Source organism: Acipenser ruthenus, chromosome 18 (genome assembly GCF_902713425.1).
Source record: "Acipenser ruthenus chromosome 18, fAciRut3.2 maternal haplotype, whole genome shotgun sequence".
In the NCBI taxonomy this organism is placed as follows: domain Eukaryota; kingdom Metazoa; phylum Chordata; class Actinopteri; order Acipenseriformes; family Acipenseridae; genus Acipenser; species Acipenser ruthenus.
The window spans coordinates 4,355,788-4,383,328 of record NC_081206.1 but is presented as its reverse complement, the minus strand read 5'-3'; the positions used below and the strand labels follow the sequence as shown (position 1 = coordinate 4,383,328).

The 27,541-nt window shown below is 38.4% G+C and overlaps 2 protein-coding genes across 3 annotated transcripts; one reads left to right on the top strand and one right to left on the bottom strand.

Moving 5' to 3' along the window:
* Positions 1–15,286: 15,286 nt before the first annotated feature.
* LOC117430266 (potassium channel subfamily K member 15-like) lies at positions 15,287–19,959 on the top strand. The gene is made up of 2 exons (XM_034050141.3): positions 15,287–16,856; positions 17,716–19,959. The coding sequence occupies exons 1-2, from the start codon at positions 16,574–16,576 to the stop codon at positions 18,618–18,620; spliced, it is 1,188 nt and encodes a 395-aa protein (XP_033906032.2). The 5' UTR covers positions 15,287–16,573; the 3' UTR covers positions 18,621–19,959.
* Positions 19,960–21,319: 1,360 nt separating this feature from the next.
* LOC117425037 (oxidation resistance protein 1-like) lies at positions 21,320–26,590 on the bottom strand. Of its 2 annotated transcripts, none has more exons than XM_058990901.1 (6): positions 26,400–26,590; positions 24,077–24,292; positions 23,494–23,646; positions 23,304–23,399; positions 22,681–22,754; positions 21,320–22,196 (listed from the first exon to the last, which is right to left on the bottom strand). In XM_058990901.1, exons 1-6 carry the CDS (start codon positions 26,424–26,426, stop codon positions 22,061–22,063), a joined length of 702 nt encoding a protein of 233 aa, XP_058846884.1. In that variant the 5' UTR covers positions 26,427–26,590; the 3' UTR covers positions 21,320–22,060. The 2 variants fall into 2 exon arrangements, with proteins under 2 accessions (XP_058846884.1, XP_033897577.3); XM_034041686.3 differs by lacking the exon at positions 26,400–26,590 and adding an exon at positions 25,727–26,393.
* Positions 26,591–27,541: the final 951 nt, after the last annotated feature.

Below are 27,541 nucleotides of genomic sequence, written 5' to 3'. Positions count from 1 at the left end.
AGAACTGCCTAGAAGTAGCTGCTCTGTGCATTAATGATTCAGGCCATTGCATCATCAATGATGAAGACTCAGATGACGAAGACGTGGAGCTTAGCGGTTTCAGATCCGATGATTAATGCCTTTAATTCTGCCACTGCCTGAGTCGAACCCCCCCCCCTCCACCCCCACTTTTGCCTTAATGACAACTTTATGCCCCCTGGGCGTTGACTCGGCAGATTCTGGTATATACACAGTATATATATTCTTACTGGAAAGAGAATTAATCAGAGCACCTGTAGAACTCCTCTGTTTGTATCCTGGGACACTATCACCCTTCATGTAAATGTGCTTTATTTTGCTCTTATCAGCCCCTATTTTACTGCATTTAATCCTGTACTTCAGAATACTGTAATCTGCCAAGTTTTTAACCTGTAGTACTTTGTATTTAATCACATCCTGATGTAACTATCACTATTTAATCATATCCTGATGTAACTATCACTATTACCTGCTGTATTATTGAATTGTGGTTTGTCAAACTTGTACTTTACTTGAACAAAAGTTATTGTATTTCTTGCTCTTATTGTATTACTTGTATTGTAACGCTTGAAATGTTTTTGCTTACGATTGTAAGTCGCCCTGGATAAGGGCGTCTGCTAAGAAATAAATAATAATAATAATATATTTTACTTAGAATTAGAATTAGCCACATAGTGATTAAAAAACAAATGTGGACTTGGCCCACTCATATGTTAAAGTTGTTCATATTGTGCCACATTTTTTTTGCAAGATGCTCTATATATACCGCAAATAAATAAATAAATTAAAAAAAATGCAGTATAATTATGTTTTTCCTACTGTTTAAAATTACATCTTTCGTGAATTTACTTGAATGTCTCATTTACATTTTTTTTTTTTTGTCTATTCCTTGGCTATTGTCTTACAAAAATTCATAATAGGAGTTTATTTCATGTCAAATTGTGCAGTTGTTGTATGACTCATAGAACTATCCAGGACACCAATCTGTGGCATAATTGAATTCAGAGATGACTGAGAACAAAGCACACTGACAATTTCACATACTGCACAGTGCCTGCAGCTTCCAAAGCGAACTTTGTACTGCAAATACTCCAGCTTAATTAAACCTGTCTGTATAAAATGTGTGTGTGTGTGCATTTGCTTATGCATTTAGTCTTTGTACATTTACAGTGTTTTCTTTTATACATTTAAATACAGTTGGATGGAATTTACTCATCTAAACAGTGGCATACAGGTATCTTATTACAGCCTCTCTTTAACTCTTTATTAATCCAGCTGGGGACAATTATAATATATTATAATATATGAAATAAAAATAACTCCTAACATGCATGTTAATTCACGTTGCTTAAGTAAGTGGCTTTTTGCAGGTGTTTTTTTCTCTGTTTAAATAAAAAAACAGAAGGCTCTGGTTGTTCTTTGTGATTGTGCTGTAGAGCTTAGCCCATCTGCTTTGATCTGACATTCTGCCATAACCTATAGGATCCTTTACTGTCCCCCAGTTTATTGTGCAGTATGAGGGGTTGACGTGTGAAAACGTCATTTTGTGTAGATGACGCACGAGCATTACGTACAAAAAAGAAGCCTTGCTTAGCCTCATTGAGATATGGCATAAAAATGATGTTGCTCAGTTTGCATTTGCTGCTGCGTCATTTGAATTAGCTTTAAAATAGCAGGGGTCAGATTCTTAACACTGCAAAGGTTAACCATGGTTATGAAGACACAATGTGCTCTGGCATCATGCAGAATAATTGGATCCGATGTATTCTTTAAAGGTCATGCTGTGATGTCATTGTGGAACGTGAAAACCCGCTTTTGTATGAGCTGAACGTTTGTGCCACTGATTGATACAATCCTACTCTATACAAACTCTTTAAAACAAGTTCATGAAATTCATTCTGACAGCAAACGCTTTGAGGCGTGTTTTAAATAATGTTAAAATCCATTTTAATAAGGAGGGGAAAAAAATAGTGATTATTATTTTGATATTTATGTTAAAACAATATTTAGATTCGTGTTCTCCTACTTTAAATTATTTCAAAAATTACTGATTGCAGATTTAATTTAGTGTGTTGAGTGAATTTTCATTTAGTTTCATGTAACTTTAATGAGTAAACAAGTCCATAGCAGACTGATTAGTAAACCACTTTATTACTTATTAATAAACGGATTTCTGCTGCCTTCATCAACCTAATGAGACTGTACATCACAGAGGACTACTGGCTGTAAAACATTTCAAATAAATGCAGTGCTATATCTATTTACAGTACAGTAAGTTCAGAATGGGGATATTTACTCTACAGAATGACAGCTGATTTTTTTTTTTTTATCTGAGACACCTTGTGATGCGATGGATGCAGCTAGTATATAAAATAATATATATGTTTTTATCTTACACTTACATCCTTCACATGACGTTAACAACAAGAGACAGGATTTTACATTGTAAAAGAACGCCTTTGGGTCAATTGTAGTGCTTGTTCATATATTATATATTTATAAAATATATCATTCAAAGTAAGCGTAGTTCAAGCTGCACTCTGTTAAAGCACAATATGACTTTTCTTTCAAATATTATATTTTTATAATCAATGAAATGATTGAAACCTTAATATAATTTGCCCCAGATCCATTGTTCTGGATTTTGTGCACTTATTCAGTTGGAAACCCTGCTTCGTTTAAGTTAAATATCCTGATTTAAAGAACACACACTATATGAAAATACATGTCATTGAAGGGTAGAAGAAAAAAAATGGTTTGAATAACAGAAAGTGTTTTTGCAGCATCATTTAGGGCCCATTGTGTCAATGATAATAATGCTATTTGATAATTAATATTTCCCAGTCAATAAAATAAATAAAAGTAACCTCCAAATGCCACACTAATAATGTAATATTTAGAGAGTGAATTGATGCCTCAGTAAAAGCAGTGTTTTCTTTTTTATTAGATTTCACACTTTCCTGAAGCAGAGTAATAAAAGCACACGTCAATTTAATGACATTCAGAAGATTACAGAGCAATGTTTCTATAATGCAGCAAACACAGACACGATTCAATGGCTGCTGGTGACAGTAACAGTGAAATTATATTGTGTCTTACATTTCAAGATTGAAGCCAGTGAACTCAACAGGGAAGATTCAGAGCTGTAAATTCAGCATTGTCCAAGTCAGATTTAATGCAGTGACAGTGATGAGCTCACAGATGCCTGCTATATGTGTGTGTGTGCGTGCGTGCGTGCGTGCGTGTGTTTATGTGCGTGTGTGTGTATTTAAATAATAACTTTGATAGAGCAGTCAGAAAATATTGAATTGAGAGTTTCAATAGCCGCTCAGGACAAAATGGGGAAAAATATGTAAATAATATGTAGATTTCCTTATATAAATGAAAGAGCAGTGATTTCTTAAAAGCTTCTCAAGAGACACAGAATTTGTTGTGTGTGCTGGCCTTAAGCAAACTCCCCCAGTTAAAGAGTAAAGTATTAGAAGTATTTTTTTTTTTTTATTAGAAGTATCTTGTATGGGATTTTTTTTTGTAGGCAATTAAAAACAAGTGTTGAATGAATCATTAATTGCTTTTGGTTAATATAAATTCCTTAAATTAATAAAACTTAAAAAAATGTAATTGCCGAAAAATGTACATTGAAGCCACAGTAGAGAATTTAGTAATCAAGAACAAAAAATAATAACACTCCCACAGCAGAGTATTTGGAAACACAATATTGAGCTGAGAGCTTTCCAAACATGACGTGATTTAACCTAAGGGAGCATGAAAGTGGGGTTAGGCACAGAAACATGAGGGAGTCCAGTGTTCAAGTGTCTATGTAAGAACGATGTCAGGTTGCTCCTGCTGCTCTGGGGAAGAGTGAAAATGAGCAACGCTATAACTGCATTGCACCTGGAACAGCGCAGCATCATGGAGTAGTTACATTTCAAATGCAGTTTAACATCACCAGAGAAAAACGTTCATTAATGCAGTTTAAATAATATTTAAACTGCATTTGATAAATGTCTTCAGTCACAGCACTGGGGAAAGCGTTTGACCAATTGTGAAAGAGAGTTGAGAGTTCCATACTGTGGGGTGGTGTTTGGCCGCAGTGGTCAGCTTAGAAATGAACAGTGTTATGCGTGCTTATGCTGTTTGTATATAAATCAACCGGATTTAGCTAAAGGAGTTTTTAGAGTCATTACAATCACTGTGATATTTGATTCTATAATTTACACTGTTAAAGGTCATTAACTAAAAGTATTCATACAACATATCTTTAATTTGTGTATTCAAACAGAATTATTTTGACATTCACCATGTAAATGTAAAGAGTAATGCATTTTCTGTATAATATAAAATTAATTAATAATCCACATCTTACCGAAAAAAGAATGCAAAAAGAATCTACCTTTAAATCCCAAATTACTTAGCTATATTATTGTTTCCTTTTGCAATTAAACGAATCCAGAAATGATAGCGGACTCAGTGTAGTTAAAGATGTATACTTCGCACCTCCTTGAATGAAGTGTCAAGTCATGCACTGCTGCTTTTTACTGGTTAGTCAGGCCTGTGTCAAGCACAGCTGCTGTTCAGGGCCTGTGATTCTCCCTCACTGGTGCTCTTTATTCTCCATGCTTGTCACACTTTGGAAATGTCTATACCCGTTCCAGCTTGTGTAATGCAAACAGTTACAAATGTCATCCTCCAACTTTGTCTGCTGCAGCTCTGTCCAGAAGTTTTGCATCACCTCCAATTTTAGGATTGAGATATCATTTTAAAAAAAATAATGTTACGTTAGCATAATTCAATATGCTAACGTAACATTATTTAGCAGGTTCTGTTCCACTTTATGAAGCAGAATTAGTTCATTCTATATAGAGGGTGATGCAAAACGTTTGGCCAGAGCTGCATACTATCTGTGACATTGCCTATGGCTATCATTTAAGATGAATCCTCCAGCTAGTCTCTGTAAATATGCTGTGTGCCTACATCCATCTCTCTGACTGAGGAAGCTTATTATAAGGACTCAACAACACATGACAGTCCTTGTGCTTTCCTTTTCCATGTCTTTCAAACTCGCAATATATCTCCCGGGCTTTTTACATGTTTTGTTTTTAACAACAGTGATTTCTAGCTTCTAGCTGATATTAATAAACAGCCATAGACCATGTATTTATAGCAGAGGCTTACTGCTCCCACATAAATGTGAACGAAATTGCACATGCGACATTATTAAGTGCGGTGGGAGAATAAAATGATAAAAATAGAGCCCTTTTTCTTCTTAGATAGCTGTGAGAGGCTCAGGGGTAGCATTATTCAAGGGTCTCTGCCTACGGGAATGGGGATGTGATGAACAGTGAATTCACTGAAGGTGTCACGATTGCTATGGCCACAAGCGAGTTTGCAAAAAAAAAATTCTGACTGCCGCTTCAGTCATTAAACTGGACCCTGCTTTCAGGATTTATTCGGAACTGCTTCAGGTTTAAATACCAATCAAATGTAATGTAAGAAAGAGCTCTATTTTTATAGCAGTATTTATTTTTAGTATCTCCTGATCTGCAATTTTTCAGAGCTGTATTTATTTATCGCAATCACTCACTTTAGCCACAGTTTGTTTGAGAAGTCTGTGTTAAGGTGGCTTCTCCTGAGTTTAGCAGGAGCTGTTCTTCAATTCTAGTTGCCTGGCAATATACAACAGTGCAGTAAATGGTTCTGATTAATCTTAATCTCCCTCATACCCTTATTAACTATCTGAAAAAAAAGAAGTTTCTCTGTTGCAGGTTTTTTTTTTTTATCACTGCTTCTGACTAAAGGTCATGTCATTTACTGCTGGGGAAAAGAAAAAGAAAAAACATCTTGTTGTCATGACAGCACCGAGCGGCTAGCTCTTGGCCCATAATGTGCTGATTGCCTTAGGTGTCTTTAGACGAAGAAAAGCTGCCGTCATGACAGAGCTACTGCAGTGGAGAAGTAAAACAACACTTAAAAACTCAGGTATCTGTATCTTTACTCTGCTTCCACTTTGAGCTGTGCAGGTAATGCAGTGGTAGTGATATACTGTAAGGTAAATGATTATTGGCAAATATTTATTTTCCCACTGCAGTGTTTTTTCAGCCAGAAACCAACACAATGGAACAGCAAAACAGAATGGTGCCAACCAAGTGCGCTTCCAGAAAACTTTCACACGGTACGTGCAACTGAACCACACCATCATCCCATCTCATGCTGATAACGGCTCTGCATCAGCATGCTGTAAAGTGTTTCAGCTGCATTTTTGTTCTTTCCTGAGTTTCACAGCACCAACTTGTAGGAACTCCTGATCTATCTGTGCCTCCTACAAATACTGTACGTGTTAAAACAGAAAAGAAGGTTTATTAAAATAATTCTAGCAATTTTACATCGTGCTTAATTGGTTTAAAGGTGTGCGGAAATGAAAGGGTTATCATGAAGACATCTTCAAACAGCTCGCTGAACATTTTAAAATCAGTTTATATATGACTGTCCTTGAAATATTACAGAACAGTGTGCAGAAGAACAACTTCCTTTCCCTGCTAGGCCGCCTTCAGTGTGCTCTGATCTGAATCTTATGCAAACTGATGGGTACCAAATTATCCGCACTTCCTGAATTAAATACGGAAAACTGGGCACAGCTCTGTTTCTTTGTGTCAACAAATATCTTTGACCTTCAGCTGTAGCTATGAGGGAGAGGATCTTACCTAATTGCCCATTTAGTGTAGGCGTGGAGGAAAGAGTTGTGACATTACTATTGTAGAAACAGTGATTTGCATCCGCCATGCTGCCATTTCCAGTGGGAAGCACTTTTCTTTTTACCAGATCAAGCTGAAATCAGGACCTCCATTCCAATATGTGGACTTCTCCATGAACCAGCAAGTTGGAATAGAGAAGTTTCAATTTGAAAATTGATTCTATATTCAACTCAAACTTTGCCAAACATTAATGACTGTGCTTTATTACATTTTGCTAGGCTTTTATCATAAGGAGAGATTGCAGTAAACACACACACTGATCAAAAATCCCATGCATTAACCCAGCACACTAATCTTTTTACTCACTCCAGCTCTGCTTCCCTTATAATATAATACCCCAGATATATTGTCTAGGCATTGGCAGTCACGACGGTAAATCCCAGCTCAGTTTGGGAGCTCTACAGGGAAAGCGCCAGTGTTGTGATTGATGTTGTCACATTTATCTGCCATTTGGGCACCTGAATGTGTTCAATCAGACCTTTTATGATTGATAATGTGTTTTAGGAAGATCCAGCCCTCAACTGAAGTCCATTCTTGTCTTCCAGGAAGAACAAATGTTCATCATAAAGTTTGAATTATGATTCACAGAATGTTTTAGTTAGAGCCATAATGACAAGACAGTGTAGACAGCCAGGTAAGATTGTCTGGCTGGAAAAAAAATATATATCATAACTCTTCTTGTTTTGTCTTTGGTTGACATTTTAATGTGCTTATTTCTGCATTACTATGCAGCATTTATGATTAGTATGAAGTAAAAGTGGATTGAGAATTACCTAAAAGCTATCCTCCTCAAAACAGGGCGTTATTTTACTGCTCACACACACCATTTTGCTATCTTGTCCAGCCCGCCATCCACCCAGACTTCCGCATCCTTTCTGTTTTTATTTTTTGATCATTTTTTATTAATTTGAAAGGTCTCTCACCGTTTCATCCCACTTACTGTACTGATCAGGCCTGTAAATCAATGCCCTCTCCTCCCGCTGTCAAACTTCTTTTCACCCCACAAAACCAACAAATGTTGTCAAAGCACTGAACCCTGGAGGGCCCAATCTGTCTGATCTCTGGCAGCACCCGATCAGAAGGGGTCGCTAGAGAGATGTTTGATTTTCTTTTCCCCAGCCCGTAGGAGCCCACAGTGGGCCCCCATCCAAGATATACAACTTATCCCAAACAGGAATCACCAGGTGAGCATTTAGATTTTACTGATCCGTGTTGGGAGGATTCCAGTCTTTTCATTCAATATTTGCAGTTACAGGAACCATGTCCCTGTTTGTGGGATCCTGCATTCTGCATGAATCCCCCTGAGGGTTCTGTAAGGATACTTGTCAGACAAAAGCCCCTATTTCTAGATCTTAAACTTTCAATGGAAACGCCTATGTGAGCTGTGGAACACCAAACCAGGCAAATAGAACAGCCAGTTTAAACTTGAGTGTTAAGCAAGTGGCACAGCATGTCAAGTCAGAAACTCAGGCACTCACACTGCAGACTCACCATGCAGCCACCTCGGAGCTACAGCGTCGGAGGATAACGCAGTTCCAGGCAGCTTATAGGCAAACCCGCAAGCGCCCGGCCAGACTACAAGGGTTGCTGGTGCGTGGTGAGCCAAGGACACCCTGGCCGACCTAAACTGTCTCCCCCTCGGGCGGTGCTCGGCCAATTGTGCGCCGCCCCCTGGGAACTCCCGTCCATGGTCGGCAATGGAATAGCCTGGTCTTGAACCGGCAACGTCCAGGCTATAGAGCGCATCCTGCACTCCACGTGCCTTCACCGGATGCATCACTCGGGAGCTCCAATAAACATTCTTAACACTGGTTCATTGCTGTGTGTGAAATCAGTGCCAAATGAATGGTCCTTCACAGCATTCAAGCTTTTGCTTTTACCCAGGCGGTCTGCATTTCTACTGCTGACCTTATCAGCAGTCAGATCGGAATAATATTCAATCACTTTCTGCTTCGCCAGGAATCAAAGGTCCCAGAGATGAAAAGGAAAGGCATCAAAAGGGGCATGTTCGTCTGAATTAGTGTGTAATTATCTGGAAGTAAAAACACTGATGAGTCTGATTAGTTTAGAAGTATTAACTTCACTGTTATTGTCAGCTTGATATAAAGTACAGACTGGCAGCTGCAGTACATGTTATATAGTTCTGTTATATTCCTTTCTCGTAATGGACCCCTGTTATCCTACTTCCACGTGTTATAATAACATGCTGGAAGCTACAGGTTACTGGACAAAGTATTAGAAACCCTAATGCCATTAAACTGTCAACTGGGGCGTATGGGCCACATCTGGGCATTATCAACAGATTTTGTTAAATGCGGTGCTGTTTACATTTTTCTAGAATAATATATTTTGAGCGACGTTGACTTATCATTCGTTGATCCTTATGGAAGACCAGTAATTATTGCAACTGCCATCCGATCACCTACAGTTAGGAACAAAGGTTTAGCATCACCCTATAGAATTAACACATTTTGATCCATAAAGTCGAATGAAACCTGCTGAATAATGTTACGTTAACTTATGGAATTACAAGCCGCTTTGTAGTTTTCCATATACTTAATGAAAAATGGACAAAATGCGATATTTCAAAATCTAACATGAATTACTGTGCTACTATTATGGCTTCCAGTAGACTTTTGCAATATCATTTTGTAGTTCCTTTGATAGCATGATGCCAAATAAAAGATCTAAATTAGTTTATATTTTGTTGAAAATGATGTCTCAATCCTAAAATTCTAGTTGATGCAAAACTTTTGGTCAGAGCTGGACTATAAATTCTCTAACAAAATCGGTCAGATTTGCTGTCTTGCCTATTGCAACCTAACCTGACTTGGCACAGGGAGGTACTTTTTTTTTTATTATAGAATACATGCTATTTGTATGCAAACATTAGTCACATTAGTGGACAGCTTGTTTATGCAAACCTGTTGACTCCATGCAATTATTTTGGTCCTATTCCTGTACATTGAGTATAGATGGTAAAAGGGACAACTTCCCTGGAGCCTACCCGGCATACTTACCCGGTGCTCGTACAGCATATATTGCTTCTGTTTCTGAATCGAAATTCGGATTCTATGTGACATATTGAATGCATTTTTTAATCCAAAGTCACATTAAAAAAAAGATTGAGTTTTAGGGAGCTAATCTGTAAAATGTATTTGGTGTTAATCTGATAATTTTCCCTTTTATGTACCAGTATGAACTGATTCATACAAATACCTAGCTATACTTCTCATTTTTCATGTGCTTTTGTTCCGTTCGCTACTGTAAGAAACATTATGAATGCAGCTGAAGATTTATAAAATATAAGCAGATGTACTTTTTAATCAAGTGGAATTTATAACGTTTAAGAAACAGTAGCCAGATTAATTACCATTTAAAAGTGAACCATTTGAATGTTGCGAGGGGTCGTCATTAATTGCAAAAACAATTTAATCAAAAACAGAATTACAATTTAGCAGATCTAAGCTTTCATCACCAATTATTTGATTCTGTTATATAACTGTATTTGTATATTACAATTGCACAGTGTCTTGAGGTGGTCTCCATAAAGGCCCTATGTACATCTATATTCTATTATATTCTATTCTATTCTGTTCTGTTCCATTCTATTGTATTCTGTTCCATTTTATTCTATTCTGTTCTATTGTTGTACAGTGTATACAGCCTTATTAATAGTTCTCAGGTCACAGGCCTCTTCTGAGTTACTCAAACTGCTTTTTATTTAATTTAGCTCAATGGTAAGATTCTAATTGTAATGGGGAGGGTCCACAGTTCAGTCCTTGATGTACTAGCCACATGTACCCCTTGCAACCTTGATGAGCAATCCATGTTTCATTTCTGGATTAAAGGAGGCTGGTCTCTGTTTGTAGTCGGCATTTGATTTTCAAATAAAGCTTTTTCTTTAGCTGTGAACCGTGAATTCTCAAAATACATTTTTTTAAGAATGCTGTTTTTGTCTTTAAAGACTAAGAAAGCCCTGCTCTTTGAAGAGTTAAGCTAAACTTTATTTTATTTATTTATTTATTTTTTACTTGTCTCTGCCAACATGGGATATCTGGGGAGCAGCCAAAATGTTAGCAGGTCACCAATTTTCTCCTTCTGCCTCAGCTTCTCTCTCCCACTGCTGAATATATATTAAGTTTAACCAACACTATAATATGCCACAGTTCATTGAAACATATTTCAGATCAATCTCCAAAAGCTGGGAATGGGATACGAGCCAAACTCTAACTCTGAAAGTCTCCCTCGCTTTCCTGTGTGATGCACAGCCCTGCACTTTATATCAGAGGATAATAATTACAAGCAGTGACTCAGAACAGACTGCTGCAGTCATAGCTTGCACTGGGAACTCTTCTCTCTCAAATGTGCCTTTCTTTAAGGTATCTCAGAGGACTGGCACACTCGGAAGGGCCTAATTTGCTAAGATTCTGTTCTAGTGTCCAATCTGCACCAATGAAAGAGATCTCTTGAGCTCAATGAGTGGGCATTGCTCTGTAGAGGTGGGCGTTGTGCAGAAATTGCACTTGTGTTTATAGATAATGTAAGGGTGGGGATGAGTTTAGAATAATACTGTAATGTAATGTTTAACATTTGACTAAATGACCCATCTAACTGTACGGTAACTGGAAAGAGGTTGTGGTGGAAACTGTACTTACATATTATGGTTATTAGGTAGCTGCAGATCATTTAAACCTTGTAATCCTTTCCATCTGCTTCTGATTCAGTGTGAGTCCTGATTCTGCTTCTTCATGCATGTGCAGGTGCTTCCCTGACGCTGGCACTGGTTCTGCACGTATTGAACACAGATTCCATGCCAGGCACTTGATGTAATGTAATTAAGAGCAATACGTTATGCCACCAGTAGTTAGTCAAGCATTTGGTGAAATTGCCAGAATGAGCAGCATTATTACTTGTCCCCCATTTCTTGCGCTGAAGATCTTTTGATTCTGCTTTTTATACTTTAAAGCTGGATAAAAAATATACCGTTCTTTGGTACCTAGACAATTGGAGCAGAACCAAGCACAGTAAAATGAATACAAATGGAGCCAAAATATCTTCAACAGAAGAAAAAGGATAGCAGGGATAGAAATCCTTGTTAACATTCTTTAGAGTTTTGGTGTCTTATTTGGCACTGTCGTCCACGTGCATACTTACAAAAAAAAACAACATTTAATTCAACTTGCCTGTTAGCGTTCTGCTTTGAATGTATGCCTTAAACACCCCCTTTCCACAAAAAACAAAGATTACCTATTGCAGCCTAAATATATGAAAAATACAACACTGTATTACCAATGCTTCCAGAACATTTTTCATTTTCCCTTACGGGTATTGCACACAAAACACCCCATCAGTAAATGCACAGAAATGTCATGTTCTAGATAGTTATACTTCAAATGGGGAAAAGCAATGAATGCAGCTAACATGGTGTAGTTCTGTTTAATGTTCTTCTTGTCCTGTAGTTTAGACCGCCAGTCTAGAAAAATTACAATAAGAGCTTTTGGCAAAGCTTTAGGAAACAACAACAAAGGCAAACCCAGACTCATAACAGTGTCTGAAGCTTGCAGATAACCCATAGGTTCAATTCCATTGAATTGATTTCAAAGGGACTGACAGCCATTAGTTGGGCTGTTACTTCTGTCCAGGTTTTACTAGCCTTGAAGAAAAGTGCTAAATTCAATTTGTGTGCCTCTCAAAGTGTAAAGTTTGTTTCCTCTCTATAAATAAACAAAACTCAACATTTAATAGCGGTATTATTAAGGTATAAGTAATGTTCAGTATAGAAATACAGTCATTACTGCTTAATTATGGCCTATAAGTGCCATACTGACAGAGTAAGTTCATATAGTGACTGCACACCTTGGTGGCTGTACCCTTGATTGGAGGCTGTATAGAGGACACTGACCTTTTCAAGTTACATTAAGCCAGCCTTATTATTGACTGCATACATAATTCAGACTCTCATAGTTCAATGTTTTATCTTCTAGACACCCTCCTTTGTACACAACAGAATAGCCACCAAACGAGCTAACACACCTCTGATTTTCATTGGGCTCTCATGTTCAAATCATGCAAACTAATTATAATCAAATACTTAGCAATCACTTAACATTTACTTTACATCAATCAAGACACAACGATGTCAGACTCTTCACATGTACAAGGAAAGGTGCATTCCTGAGAGGAACCAGGCTTGCATTGAAATCGGATTGTTGAAACTTATCAGACCTTTCAGGTTATGAGGGTGAAAACAAAAAGTATCTGCTGCTATTCTTTTGCTGTACAAGTCTCCACAGCTAGGTAAATATGTAGTTTAACTATGGTACTAGTTGAGAGAGGTGTTGTACAACAATCTGCCACCTGATATCATGTGTTGGACAACTTGGCAAACAGACAAACAGCAGGTACAGCAGGCTTGGTCTGATTGCTAGGAAGTCGAATGCTGCTCTACCTCTTGCCACCAGTGAAGTGCTGGCTAGCAACAAGAAGCACTTCTCAATAATGGAGAGCCAGCATTAAACCATTGAGTGCTGTATTAGCCGAACTCTCTCTGGATGGTTATTCAACAGAAAACTCAATGTGCCACCGGGTTATTGATTCATATGACATTTAAACAGCTGCAATACAAACATTACAGCTGGAGGCTGTGCTATTCCATTGCGCATGGAACCTGCTTCAGTTCATTGCACTTTGATCTCTGACCACTCTGACAGACTATTGTGACAGACAATTGTATTTCAGTCTATTTTTGAACTTCCCCCTTATATGTTCTTATGGAAAATTGATGCAAGATATTCCGCTGTGCACTTGGCCTTCAACCAGACTGAGATCTGAAGCGGAGGTATAATTGATTTGCACAGACTCTGGTCAGAGCAGAGTATGGATTGAAAGCACAGTTTACAATCTGATAAATGGTAGAGACAGTAGACAGGCAGGAAACAAATGATAAGAATAGCAGAACAAATGAGGAGAAAGCATAAACATCATGCAATCTGCAAACAGAAACATCCAGTTAGCAGACCGGAATAGGACAGATCTACTCAGCTATACCCTTGACTGCAGGCTGACCTTTTCAAGTTACATTAAGCAAGGCTTATTAATCATGAAGTGATGTTTTTACACGATGAGCTGAAGGGAACCAACATGCTGACGAGCTCAAACTTCTTCAGTTACTTATGTTACCATAGCAACAACACTCCGTTAAGAGGTTTCCACGGCCTCTCAAATTCTAAAAAGAACCACAGATCAGCTCTATAGTAGCACACAACCCCAGGTAATGCAAACAATGGTTTGTGGTTGATCTGCAGTATTTGCTGGTGTTTTGTTTGGATACTCATCTTCTTCAGATTCATTACATTAACACTGCAAACAATTGGCAATTGGCAATTGTAGAATTTTGCAATGAAAAATGTATTTGATTCGGTTATGATCTGGTCTCATAAACTGGTCTGTTGCCACCCTGAACCCTTCTGATTTGAAGCTTGATTGTTTGAAACCTATTTAATTAGTTCCTTATCTCACACTGTTTCTTCCACCCTTTTCCTCTGTTTGTGGCATTTCTAGTCCTGAGTGTTTCATTGATGTTTGCTGGCTAGATGGGAATACATCAGTTAAAATAAAAAATACTCCCCAAGTTGTCTGTAAACAAGCCCGCCCTACACATACACGGTCCAAAAAAAAAAACAACAGCTAATCAAGGTACTGAAATATGAGAATATCAGCTGTTTCCAAATGGGAGATCTCCCAAAACGACTGGTGGAGTTTTGTTTATAACAAGTTATTGTGGGGATTATGACACCATTTTATCTTCATGGGTATGTTTATACAGTGCAATTCAATGCAAGGCTAAAACAACTACAGATTTGAAGAATGTCACCCACCATGTGCCAGTGTGACCAAATGCTGCATTCTCAAGTCATAATGTTTATGCCTAAATGCTTATTTAATCATGTCAAATTCACAAAGGAGAAGCACAATCAAGGAACAAACTTATGCAATGAAAAAGTAAAACTAACATTCAGATATTAAACTCTACATTGCTTGAACAATGCCATCCCGTTTGATAAGCAAGGTAAATGAAATGTTTCAATGCGATGGAATGAACTGTAAAAGTAGAACTGAGGCCGTGAGTGCTTGAGAAAAATGAGCCGCTGCTGCAGTCTAGAGTGCTGTAAATAAACACAGAATACAAAGCCTACCTCAGAACAGATACCTGTATAACAACTGACACATAACTGATGAATAATGCAGGAACATGTTACAAAGGCAGATCGGAAAATATCTGAATGACAAGTCAGCTCTTTTGTTATCATGCAATACATCTTAGATTCTCAGAACTATTTTTTTTAGCTTTGGTTCATAAAGTTATTCATCAAAGGTTCTTAGATTGTAGAATTAAGACACGATACATATGTTTTCTCCTTCCGCAATCAATTTTTTTTCTCAGATGAGCAGCATTAGATTGAATTTTTCTCAGAGATCCACAGAGTAAAATGTTAAAGATTCGTCCCCATCGACACTGCTCAGAAATAGGTCCCAGGTCATTATTTAACAATGCAATATTTAATGAGAGATTTCAAAGAGTGATTCTGTTTCAGAATTGCATATTACTTGCACTGTGTTTCATTAGCTACCTAATCAGACCTGTGAGGAGTGATGAAACGATTTACTTAGTTCTGTGATGGATAGAAAATAATGGGAAAAAATAAGACCTTTCCAATATGAGAAGCCCAGATCATTTTACACTCTGTAAAATATGTTTTTTTTCAGATTTCTAGTCAATTGTTAACGGTTTATTACACGTTAATAGCATTATGTAATTGTAATGACAGAGCTGAGGAGAACGCTGAACACGCCAGCGTTCTGACAAATTCAAACAACCTACAGTGTTAACTTTATATAACGTAGCTACCTTTCCTTGTGTATCACCATGACATATATAAGCGTTGCATGAGCACAGCAGCGGAGTATATATCAATTATCCAGAAGACCGCGCGCGTGTGTGCGAATAAACCTATGCTACAAAAAAGCTGCGATACTTTAAAAGGTTTGCCGAGTACGGTGGTGCGCGTGTGAACACTTTCAGGACCACGGTCAGTACCTTTCACAAACACGCACAGAGAGCAGCCACAGAGATCGACGCGCAGTCATTAACCATTTTCATGCTATAATAGCTAATTGGTTTCAAGCCTAGATTGTTATAAAACGTTTTCCTCGCACCAGCAAAATTGGATATTGACAGTGTAGGTCTGTATCGTTCGTCTTCTGTCATTCAACTGCTTCCCGTAATAGGTAATGTCCTGATGATGCTGGGGAAATGGCACGAAATGGCCTAATAATGAGATGCCGTGTCAAGATTAGTCATTTCTGTAACAGGACACGATTGAATACAGGCTGCTTTTACATCTAAAGGGACTTAAAATTGTAATCCAGTAATAACCAGCCGTATCGATTTTGTTGCATGATAGCGTACCAATTATCATTGGCTTATGCAGAGTCCAGAACCTAACATGAATTCATCCATGTATGAATGTATGTATGCACACAGGTACCCATGTATGTAAGTATGTTTATATGTATGCATTTTAGCAGCTGCAGCTGGGCAGTTTAGTGCAGAAACAAATAAACTCCAACTCGTCGAAGGAAATAGCATGTTCAATAATACAGAAATGCGCGCAGCATATTAGATTGTGGCACTTCAATATTGCCATTAAGTTTCGTCCTCTTGTCACGGTAGAGCAGTGATACAGAGCACTGCACCAGCTATTTCGACACCCTCTTATCCAGTTTCTCACATTCTGAAGATGAAGAAGCAGAACGTGAGAACGCTCTCTCTGATCCTTTGCATGTTTTCATACCTGCTCGTGGGGGCAGCTGTATTCGATGCCCTGGAATCTGAATCCGAGAGCGCGAGGAAAAGGATCCTGGAGCAGAAACGCAACGAGATGAAGAAGAGGTACCGATTCACCGACGAAGATTATCGAGAGATCGAGAGAGTGGTTTTGCAAACTGAACCCCATCGAGCTGGGAGGCAATGGAAATTCGCCGGCTCGTTTTACTTTGCAATCACAGTTATCACGACTATAGGTAAGTGCATTTATTATTATTATTATTATTATTATTATTATTATTATTATTATTATTAATGTGTTTTTAGATACAGTACAGTATCATACACCGTTAAGAATGCACAGTTAAAACAAGAAAAAAAACACCTAAACAAACACACTTGCAATTCAACTGAATCATTATTTTATAAGACCACAATTCAGTAATGTTTTAGCCCATGTTCATTTTTACAGTTCATATCATCTAACTTTAAGAAACTTTGAGTTATTAAATCATTCAGTATATTATTAGTCACACGTTTATTATGCAGTATATTCGTCTGACACAACAGGTTGTTAATTAAATGTAACTAACTGTACATTTTCATTTTGAAACATCCATTTAGTTTTGCAGCTTTGCTTTTTTTTATAACGATCAGTTGTTTCAGCTATGCAATCTAATGGGACTGACATTGTTAGAATACTTGTTTTATAAACAATAATGTTCACTTTTTTCAACCCTATTATCTTAAGTTTGAAGCAGTTCATTTTTGTTGTGTGTATGTATGTAGTTTCTCGGCTAATTTCTGTTGCAGTTTAAAATGTCAATATGTATCTCGCCACACTTCTTAAATTATGCCTTGATGTATCTACATGTCTGCAGTTCATTAGCTTTTCATGTGGGTTATGGCGCATTAGAGGGGGCATAACAAACTCGCTGAAATATTACTAACATTGGGAAAAAAAGGTTTTCCAATATTTATTTTTTAGTTTTACAGTGACTAATTAAAAACGTTTTAATTGTTTTAAAATTTGGCCACCCATTTTCATTTTAGAGATATAATAAAAAGATATAAGGATTACGCTGCGTTTTGTATTTTTCTGTTTTGGTCTTTAAGGTTATGGCCATGCTGCACCTGGCACTGACGCGGGGAAAGTGTTCTGCATGTTCTATGCGGTCCTGGGCATCCCTCTAACCCTGGTCATGTTCCAGAGTCTGGGTGAAAGAATGAACACTTTTGTTCGGTACCTGCTGTGGAAAATCAAAGAGTGCCTCGGCCTGAGAAAGAAAGATGTGTCCATGGAGAACATGGTGCTGGTTGGCTTCCTATCCTGCATTAGCACCCTGTGCATTGGAGCAGCCGCGTTCTCTCACTTCGAAGGGTGGACCTTCTTCCACGCCTATTACTACTGCTTCATCACCCTCACTACCATCGGCTTCGGGGACTTTGTGGCCCTTCAGAAGAAAGAAGATCTCCAGGAAAAGACCCCCTACGTGGCCTTCAGCTTCATGTACATCCTGGTGGGGCTGACCGTCATCGGGGCCTTCCTCAACTTGGTGGTTCTCCGTTTTCTGACCATGAACTCCGAAGACGAGAGGAGGGATGCAGAGGAGCGGGCGTCAGTGAAAAGAGAGCGGGGCATGATCACCCTCAGCATGGGGGAAGATGGCAGGAGCCAAAGTACACTCTTCTTGCCCATGGAAGAAGGGACGAGCCGCACCAACCTCATCCCGCTGGCCACGGATGACCAGGAAGACATGCAGAGGCAGCGTCCTTCCAAAGCCGAGCCCCGGATCGGCTCGCTGTGGTCCTGCATGTGTTACCGGTCTCAGAACTGCGACAGCCCTGCCCCCTCACACCAAGAGCACAGCTCGGTGTACTTCAACTCCATTTCGTACAAGGTCGATGGCATTTCTCTGAGTACGCGAGACAACACAGCCTTGTCCTCCCCGGGAAGCAGACTGTCCCCCAGCCGCTGCAGCGTAAGGGAGTACCTGAGAAGCAGAAGAAAGTCTGTATAGATCTGAACCACCTGAGCACAGCATTTGTACACATTTGACAATATTTTTTATAATGTAAGGCATAACCTGAACACCTTGAAGAGAACAGCGTGAATCATGTATATATTACTATTGCTTATCCTTAACTTCATTCGTTTCTCCTAACTGTATATACCGTATGCTTGTGCATGACACTGAACTGGAGCATGTCGTGACAGTATGTAACAGGCAGCGCTGGTTCTCTTCAAACAACCAGTAGAATTCACAATTACAACAAACACATCTGCAGCCTTGTGTTGATTGTTCAATCAGTTATGTAAAGCCTGCTATTTTTGTTTTTTTGTTTTGGAACTTCCGGTTCTTTCAATTTGTCGTTTTGACTTGAATACAACCTTTATTGTTAAAAACAAAAAACAAACAAAAAAAACAGTTTGTAGAATTGTAAAATTACAATAAATTTTGATAGGGAATGTGAATACAGTATTTTTTTTTTGTAAGACATCTAAATGCACCATATTTGAAATATTTTATATTGAAGCTCATTGCTTTTGAAAGCACTGCATTGCATATTGAACACTATGAACATAGTAAACTAGCTAGCCACTGCTGCAGTGAGGCACCTCCATGAGAGGGCTCGAGATCCAATTTAGCACCACCCTGCACTGCCACCCTGCACTGCCAGCCTCTACTGATGCAAACACCTCTCCTTTCAGGCTACTTTAAACCGCACGATGTGGTTGCCAATAGAAACCTGGTGACGACATTTTTTTCATACGGCAAGCAGCAGATCCAAATCCAGTTTAATGGTTAATGGCTTAAGCGTACAACAGCAGTACCTCAGTCTGCAGTCTAACTGTACAAAACCATACAGTAAACTGCAATTGAAGATAACTGTACCTGTAGTTTAACATTGTTACTGCACTTACACTGTGTTACAACAGCAGCTTTGCCTATGTTCCAGTATCTATTATACCATGTACTCAGAATGACAAGTGGAATATATGAGCAATGCACAATGTATAATATTAATGAACAGCTACTAAAGGAACATGCAATTTCAATGAAATGGCCCTGTGCAAATTTGCAGTATTTTGCAGACTCTTATTCTGAAATAATTCAATACATGAAAAAAACATTTCAAACCAGTAAACCACTTGTTTTCAGTCAGTAGCCATTAAGGAAGCTAAATATCGAAGAAAGCAGTGAAACCCTTTGGAAGATTAATATTCCTGCCAGCCGTTCCTTACATGCCAGGGGAACAACCTTGTAAAACTCAAAGCACTTCTCAATGCCCAAGATATGCGTCAAAACACCTGCCATAACACAGTCAGCGTGCTAATCCTTAAGCGCCTGCTGTAGTCTGTTCTACACAATGGCAAACAGGCTGTCTTGCCCATTGTAACTGAAACCAATCTGTAACAGAGGAATGCAGCTTTTATATATTACAGAATGGGAGGGCTGCCATCTTCCTATACACACAATTGATATACCCCCATGCTCCAATATTGTCCCAATACTTACTGGATGGTTATGTACATATTAAACATTATAATAAAAAGCTAATTATATACAGAATGAGTTTTTTTTTTGCAGAACACACAGTTATGTTGCCACTGAAACACTTGTCCCACTCCAACAGATGTCCAATAAAAATGTTGCTTTACATATAAATGGTAAACTGATTAAGCGATAGAATTCTAAATGGTAAATTTGAATTGCACACCATCTGTTGTGGGTGTAGAAGACGCAAGGAGAAACACGTTTAATTCATTATAACAGCTTTAATATGAAAGTCCTTTGGCGCTGTCACCTGACTTAATATTTCAAACTGGTTGCATCAATTAATACATTTGTAAATGGGTTTTGATTTGTTCATTTATGTTTTATGCCATTTCTGTGCCTAACAGGCTAAAGCCGCTTCTTATCGAACTGTATGTAATAATGAGGTATTTTTACAGCATGAGCTCCCTCTAGTGGTGATTGTGTTTTTTGCAATTTCCCCAACACTTAAAAATGCCACAGTAAAGGATTGCTTGGTCTATAGGTATTAGAAACAAAGCTGTCCCTGCTTTCAGATTCTCGAAGTGATTTCCACAACAGGCGCAAGGAGAATGATTAACATTGATTATTCAGCAAGTATAATTCATTTGTTTTGTCGTCCTAAATGACAGAGTCCAGGGGGCGAAGCCTCCCCACCTGTACAAGCCAAATGTTCATTCTGTTAAGGTGCACTGTGTTTTACTGTCCTTTGTTTTTCTCAGGAGTTTGGGAAATGCATTTCCTTAGTAGTAAGTGAGGGAAGATGTTTTTGTTATTTAGGAATACTATATTTTTAGTCATAATAAAGAGGCTGTTTCAGTACAAACCGTACCATTGTTTAGTAAACACAGAGACAGGAGTGGAACTGCTTTATCAACCCATTTTACTGGAAATGACAACCCCTTCTTACTATACAGACTTTAAAATGAGACTATGGATTAGCTAGTAATCCATCCATCACGGGATTCAAATTTAAAGAAATGTCTTTACAGTCAGCATAACCACACTAGGCTCCACTGTGAAGTCTAATTGTATATATCTTTAAATCCTAGCACTTTCTGACCTTGAACACATTGCGGGCATTACAGAAGTTCCTCCTAATAAGCGATTTTCTAAAACAACAAACATTTTCTATATAAAACACACATGATACGCGAATAAAATAGCCACAAAGATCCAGGTAAAGTATTTAATATGTGTGTTTATTTTTGAGCATGAAACTACTACTCTTCGATAAGAAAAGAAACCTGTGAATCATTTACAGTGCTAGTGCTGCTCAACAGCTTTCCATGCAGCCCTATATCGCAGTGATCTATAATGATTAGGCACCCTATTAGAGAGCTTAGGAAGCCCAGGCTATACAGGGCGATTTATAAAACAAAACTGCAAGCAAAAACTTAGCACTTGCAATTTATGCACATAATGCCCTGCATTTCAACTGTAAATCAATTCCAATTGAACAAATTGCATTTTTACATTAGCATAAGAATAACCAGAAAACACAAGCTGCATATAACTTATTTTCTAGTACATTCGCTTATAAGCACTGAATTTGCAAGGTTGATTGCTACCGTTATTGAGCAAGCCCTTTGAATGACAATTTGTACAGAGAGTGGTACAGCACTGAATATGCTGGATGTTTCATTGGTTGTGCTGTTATTGTATTGCTGCCGTCCCCTCTTTAGTGAAGCACATAACTTTAGATCAAAAACTTACTGTATGTATTTTGGCTCATATTGTGTTACTGTTTATAAAAAAGTACAATAACACCTGTTGCTCTGTCTTCTCGTAGAATGAATTCTGTCACAATTTCAAATCCTGCTTTTATCTCTCTGCAAGTACAGTAAGCGCTGTATTCAGTGCTGGCCTCCGTGGATCAAAAGTGATCCTGTGAATCACAGTTTCTGTTATATTACACTTCGTCACTTAAGAGCCCATGCTTCCATGACATGCACAAAGAAATCTTCTGTTTTAGACAAAATGTCGTTGTTAAAAGTATCACACGTATGGCTTCTTCCATGATAGAGGTCTCCATCCAGCCATAATCCAAAAATACCCCTGTAGGAAAAAACAGACAGTTCACATGGTGTTCCCCTGCGAGTTACAGCAAGCACTATCACATAAACCCATTGTTCAAATTCTGCCTGGTATGAAGATATGCTAAGATTGGAATTACATTGCATATAAACCCAAGGGTGGCAGCAACAAGCCACAGTTCTGTTTCTTATTGCAATTAATTGAATATTGTGTTTGGTTTACTTTTTGATATAGTCGGTGTTAAGGTCAAGCAATACAAAAGGACATTTTGATTCACAGTAGTTATTCACTAGATGGCGCTGGCTCTTACTACTACAAAGACACGTTTGTCTAATTACACTATTTTGGTAATTGTAATCAGCTCAGAAAGACTGCAAACATAAAAAGGTGCTTTTTACTCCCAAATGACGTCAACGCAAGCAGGTTACGGCACAAACCAGCTTTTACTTTTTTCATATAATTAAAAGACAACAGAGCACACAATGAAAACATAATGAATACCTACCTCCCTCCCCCAAAAGCAAAAGAATCCAGATTCCCTTTTACAAAGAAGGAGTTTTCGCTTGTCCATTTAAACACCTGACAAGAAATGATGGGATTAATGATCTGTACATGACAAGATGCATTATTATCTTAGCAGATGACACAGTCTGCTGTTATTGTCTATATCACAGTTTTACAGCAGGACATGGCTGTGTGGTCCAGTGGTTAAAGAAAAGGGCTTGCAACCAGGAGGTCCCCGGTTCAAATCCCACCTCAGCCACTGACTCATTGTGTGACCCTGAGCAAGTCACTTAACTTCCTTGTGCTCCATCTTTCGGGTGAGACGTAATTGTAAGTGACTCTGCAGCTGATGCATAGTTCACACACCCGAGTCTCTGTAAGTCGCCTTGGATAAAGGCGTCTGCTAAATAAACAAATAATAATAATAATAATTTGACTGTAGGTCACAGGTCAGTTCAACATGCAGGCGAAGGATATAGTATTCCAGATTAGTATTATACATTTGGAAGCAATGTCAGACATTTGGAATAAACATTATAAATTGGAACCATTAGAAAGGAATAATGCAAGGTGGTTACACTGGGAAAACAACTTATATTACAATAATAACAACGATCACCTCACCTGAAGTTCTGGTGAGAAAGAGAAAAGAAAAGTCTCTCCCGTTCCATAGAAACAGTCACTGACCCTCAATGGACTGGAACAGAAGGCACCAAACACCTGGGACAGAAGCAGAGCTTAATATCATCCTCAAAGTGACCATGATTAACACAGGTTAATTTTCTTTTACAGCGATAATAATGATGAAAATTACCTGGCCATCGGTATCTTTAATGACTATAAATGTGGAGCAATCCAACCCATGCATAGATCTGTACAGGGTCCTCAGGCTGGTTCCATGCTTCATGGTGCTGTACTCCAGGGTCCAAGTGCATGCCGTGAGTCTTGGAGGAAAGTGCATGGAGATCTAGCAGAAAAAAGTATGGTGCACGCTTTTTACACAGAATTGTGAGGGTCTGGAACCAACTGCCCAGTAATGTTGTTGAAGCGGACACCCTGGGATCCTTCAGGAAGCTGCTTGATGAGATTCTAGGATCAATAAGCTACTAACAACCAAACAAGCAAGATGGACGGAATGGCCTCCTCTCGTTTGTAAACTTTCTTATGTTCTTCTTATGTTCTTATGTATTAAACCTATGTGATCAGAACAAAGTGCAGAAATATAAAAATTCTGGGTTATGTATACCCACGAGCTTACATGGCTGTTTTTGAATACATTTGCTGCTAACCTAGTTTCAGACAAAGTGGGCTAATGCAATATAATAAAACCTGCAAGCAGGTAAGCAGTCCTGTTAATCTAAAGCAGGCTAGTGTCAGTAGCTTGTTCCTGAGCTCACCTGTTTAATCTGCTCCCCCAGCAGCACCTTGCTCTCCTCAGATAGTATCGGCTCACAGGAATCTTCGTTGATGCCTGGGGGTCGGCACGTGTTCTCAGCACTGAGGTCACTGTTAGAAGAGCTCTCATTGGCTCCCGTTGACCTGCAGGTCTCACATTCTTTATCATCCTCATCCGAGGACTCTTCAGACACTGGGGCCTCATTGAGATGGTTGACCTGAACATTAAAGCACACTATATTTCTGCTATTCCCATTTTAAGGACTGTGTTGTCTTATGTTTGTTTGTTGTTTAAAAAGCCTGTTTTGCTGTTCGTTTGTTTTTGTTTTGTTTTTTTTTGTTTTAGAGCAGGTTTGAATTTCCATTTTTCGGTACGGGTTAGCTTTAGAAAATGTTTATAAATACTCATCAAAAAACCCTCAACACAAAAAAAAAAAAAAAAAATACAAAAATCCTTAAAACAGTCCTTAAAGTTTTGTGAATAGGGCCCCTCATCTTTAATCAAATAGAAATTTCAAAAATTAAAGTTGTTACAGTCTGCAACACCACAGACAAGTTCAGAAAGATAATTTGTTCTCCAAAATGTGTACAGTATGCATATTGCCACCACATTTCAACTCCTGCTAGTGCTTAAACAAACATAACATCGACAGGTGTGTAACCAGTATTTAGTAAACAGAAGTGTGTTTCTGTTTTCAGTGCCGGTGGTGTAATCCACGGCAACTTTAAAAGAACAGCATCAGTTTTCATTACAATTAAATCATATATGATTATGATGAAGCTTATAGTAGTATTTGTTCAGTGCAGGTGCTGCAATTCTCATATTAACTGAACGTTTGCGAAGCACATACAAATGTTATCGTATCTGGCAGGAGACTGTCATGCTGCATATAATTAATTTTGGGAGATTAAATGAAGAACAAATGTGCCACCCAGTCATTGTGCATTGGAAGTCAATAAATAATATGTGTGGTAGCACTGTAGTCATGGGATCATTGAAATCGGTTGTTTGAACAATAGATCTATTCAGGGATATTTACTGTACAGGCGATAGAGGAGAATAAAATACAGTCCAAACAATACATGCTAGAAAATTAATTACATATAGGATAAGGCTTGCTCATCAAAAAGTTTCAGTGACAATTGTCCAAATATCTAAATGACCCTTTGCTCCCCCAAAGAAAAAAAAAAGCATTTTAAAACAGGACATTTCCGCTAAGTCCTTTAAATTGTATTAAAGGTTATGAGATGGAAATAAACACCGGTAAGCAAACAGTAAAACAAAAAAAACACAACATTTATTAATGCTTGCTGAGGAAAGCAATGCTACAGTATTAATAACAACAACAAAAGTCTAAGGTATCTTTGGAGAATACAGAAGTGTTGAAATCCTGACGAAGATAGAGCGGAATACCTGGTAGACCTGGACTCATAGCTTCGGACAGGACCTGCAGTACTATTATACCGCACAGCACTGTAGGTTGTCTATTTGCTTTGTCAACTAGAGAAAGTTGAATTACATAGAATAGGACAATATATTTACAATTGTCATAATTAATGCAATCAGCAACAGCATACCTATATGTATGTATGTATCTATCTATAGCTCTCTCTTTCTTATATATATATATAAACAAGTGTATGGTACTCACCAACGGGGAGTAATGCATCGCTCTGAGCATCTTTTCTTTGTTATCGAAGAAAGAAGAAATATTATATTTTCTGGATTGTACAGAAAAGAAAATGGACCTCTTGCTGCCCCCACTGCTGTCCCAGCGGTACCCTGTGCTTTATGGTCTTGTTGATAAGCACACCCACATAAACACTACGGATAATCAGAGACGCGCACCGCTCCCTCTCTGTACAACGCTAAGTTGTATGCGGCTATGGGACGGGCAGTAGCAGCCTGACTCGACATTTCCTCTGTCTTGTCAGGCGCTGCTGTCTGTGTAGAGTAGACGACGCCCTTATTTTATTACATTTGCTGCGAAACTACACCATGCGGGTTGGTTTAGGACAGAATGGGGTATTGAATTATCTACGTGCTTGAAGAAGCCTAGTACGGGTTTCACCAGATAAACACCGCAGTCTTCTTAACCAAAAACAGGTTAGTAGCCCAAAAAACAGTATTGATTTTGGGCTTGTTGTTATGATAGGCTCCTACAAGTAAAAATGCAATAAGCGTTCACCTGCTTCCACGAATATAGTTCTAGTCAATTTGACGGCTGTTAAAATAAAGAAATAAAGAAATAAATAATAAATAAAAATAAAAATAGCGCCCAATGAAATAATACAGCAACCCAAAACTCAAATTCAGGATATTACCGTTGCATACCAGCAGAGGGGTATCATTCAGAAGTCTTTTCAGGCAGACTGTACTTTCCAAAGCAAAGACTATTTAGGTAACGCGAAAATAACGCATTCTACTGCAGAACACAACCCCATTGAAAAACAAAAAACAAAAACGTTCTCTCACGGGTCGTTGAGGGCTAATCCGTCCAATTTACACGTGCACGGTACGTGGGCCGAAACACGCTAAATCGAATTAATGTTAATCAGGTATTTATTTACAACCAATAAAGCATTAGACTCGAATCATGTGCATCTCCCGGGGAGAGGGGAGGTGGTATTCTACAGCCTGGTTTAACAGATATAATGTAGTCACCTGCTTTATAGTTTGGATGGAGGTATAATTTGGTTCAATAAAATAAATAAGGACAATTTTTTAAAACAATGGTGCATGTAAATGCTACATACATACTCTAAGGCATGGTCATTTTTTTTCTCATAAACTTCATTTTTTACCATGTGTTATGTGGTGATTAGGTAAACTAGTGTTTTGAGTTCTTTTTTTTATTGATACAGGTGCTTTTTTTTTGCTGTGGTGATAAATTAGAAACAGAACGGCTAGCATCTTGGAATACATTTCAATTGCTGCCCAACAAACACACGTTTTGTGTTCAATTTGAAGAAAAGAGAGTTCTGTGAGGAAAAGAAGCCAGGCGGAGTCCTGTCTTTTCATCTGGAGGCACATGGGAAGAGCGGAGAGACTGGAACAAGAGAGCCCCTTTACTGTTCACCAGTAATCCAATCCATCTCCACGCGCAAGAGGTGGGTGATTCATGGGGCCGTGTGAATTGCAGGGCTTCAGAAAAAACTCTAAAAGCATAAGGTGGAGCTAGTCTGCATCTCTAAATACATCTCACAAATAAATCAAAAGTGTTCAACCAAAATCCATTCAGCAGTGGTATCCCAGCAGAGTCTGTAGCAATCACCTTACACTCGATCACCATGTGCGATCATTCATTGGAAACTAATTGTTCCTCCCCTGTGGCTACCTGGTCAACCCCAGGCTGACCAAATAAAAACAACAAAGTGTTTGAGTGTAACTTTCCCCCCCTATTTATACAGCACTACCATTTGTTCCCATTCCTCTATAGCATTTTGCAATTACAATGCCTGGATTG

What these genes read in the sequence shown, in the direction of transcription:
- LOC117430266 (XM_034050141.3), top strand. Translation starts at nt 16,574, where the DNA reads ATGAAGAAGCAGAACGTGAGAACGCTCTCTCTGATCCTTTGCATGTTT. An exon ending in CACAGTTATCACGACTATAG is followed by an intron (nt 16,857 to 17,715) that starts GTAAGTGCATTT and finishes TTGGTCTTTAAG; the next exon opens with GTTATGGCCATGCTGCACCT.
- LOC117425037 (XM_034041686.3), bottom strand. Translation starts at nt 25,756, where the DNA reads ATGCTCAGAGCGATGCATTACTCCCCGTTG. An exon ending in CGATGCATTACTCCCCGTTG is followed by an intron (nt 24,293 to 25,726) that starts GTGAGTACCATA and finishes TTTAATGTTCAG; the next exon opens with GTCAACCATCTCAATGAGGC. An exon ending in TGGGGGAGCAGATTAAACAG is followed by an intron (nt 23,647 to 24,076) that starts GTGAGCTCAGGA and finishes TTTTTCTGCTAG; the next exon opens with ATCTCCATGCACTTTCCTCC.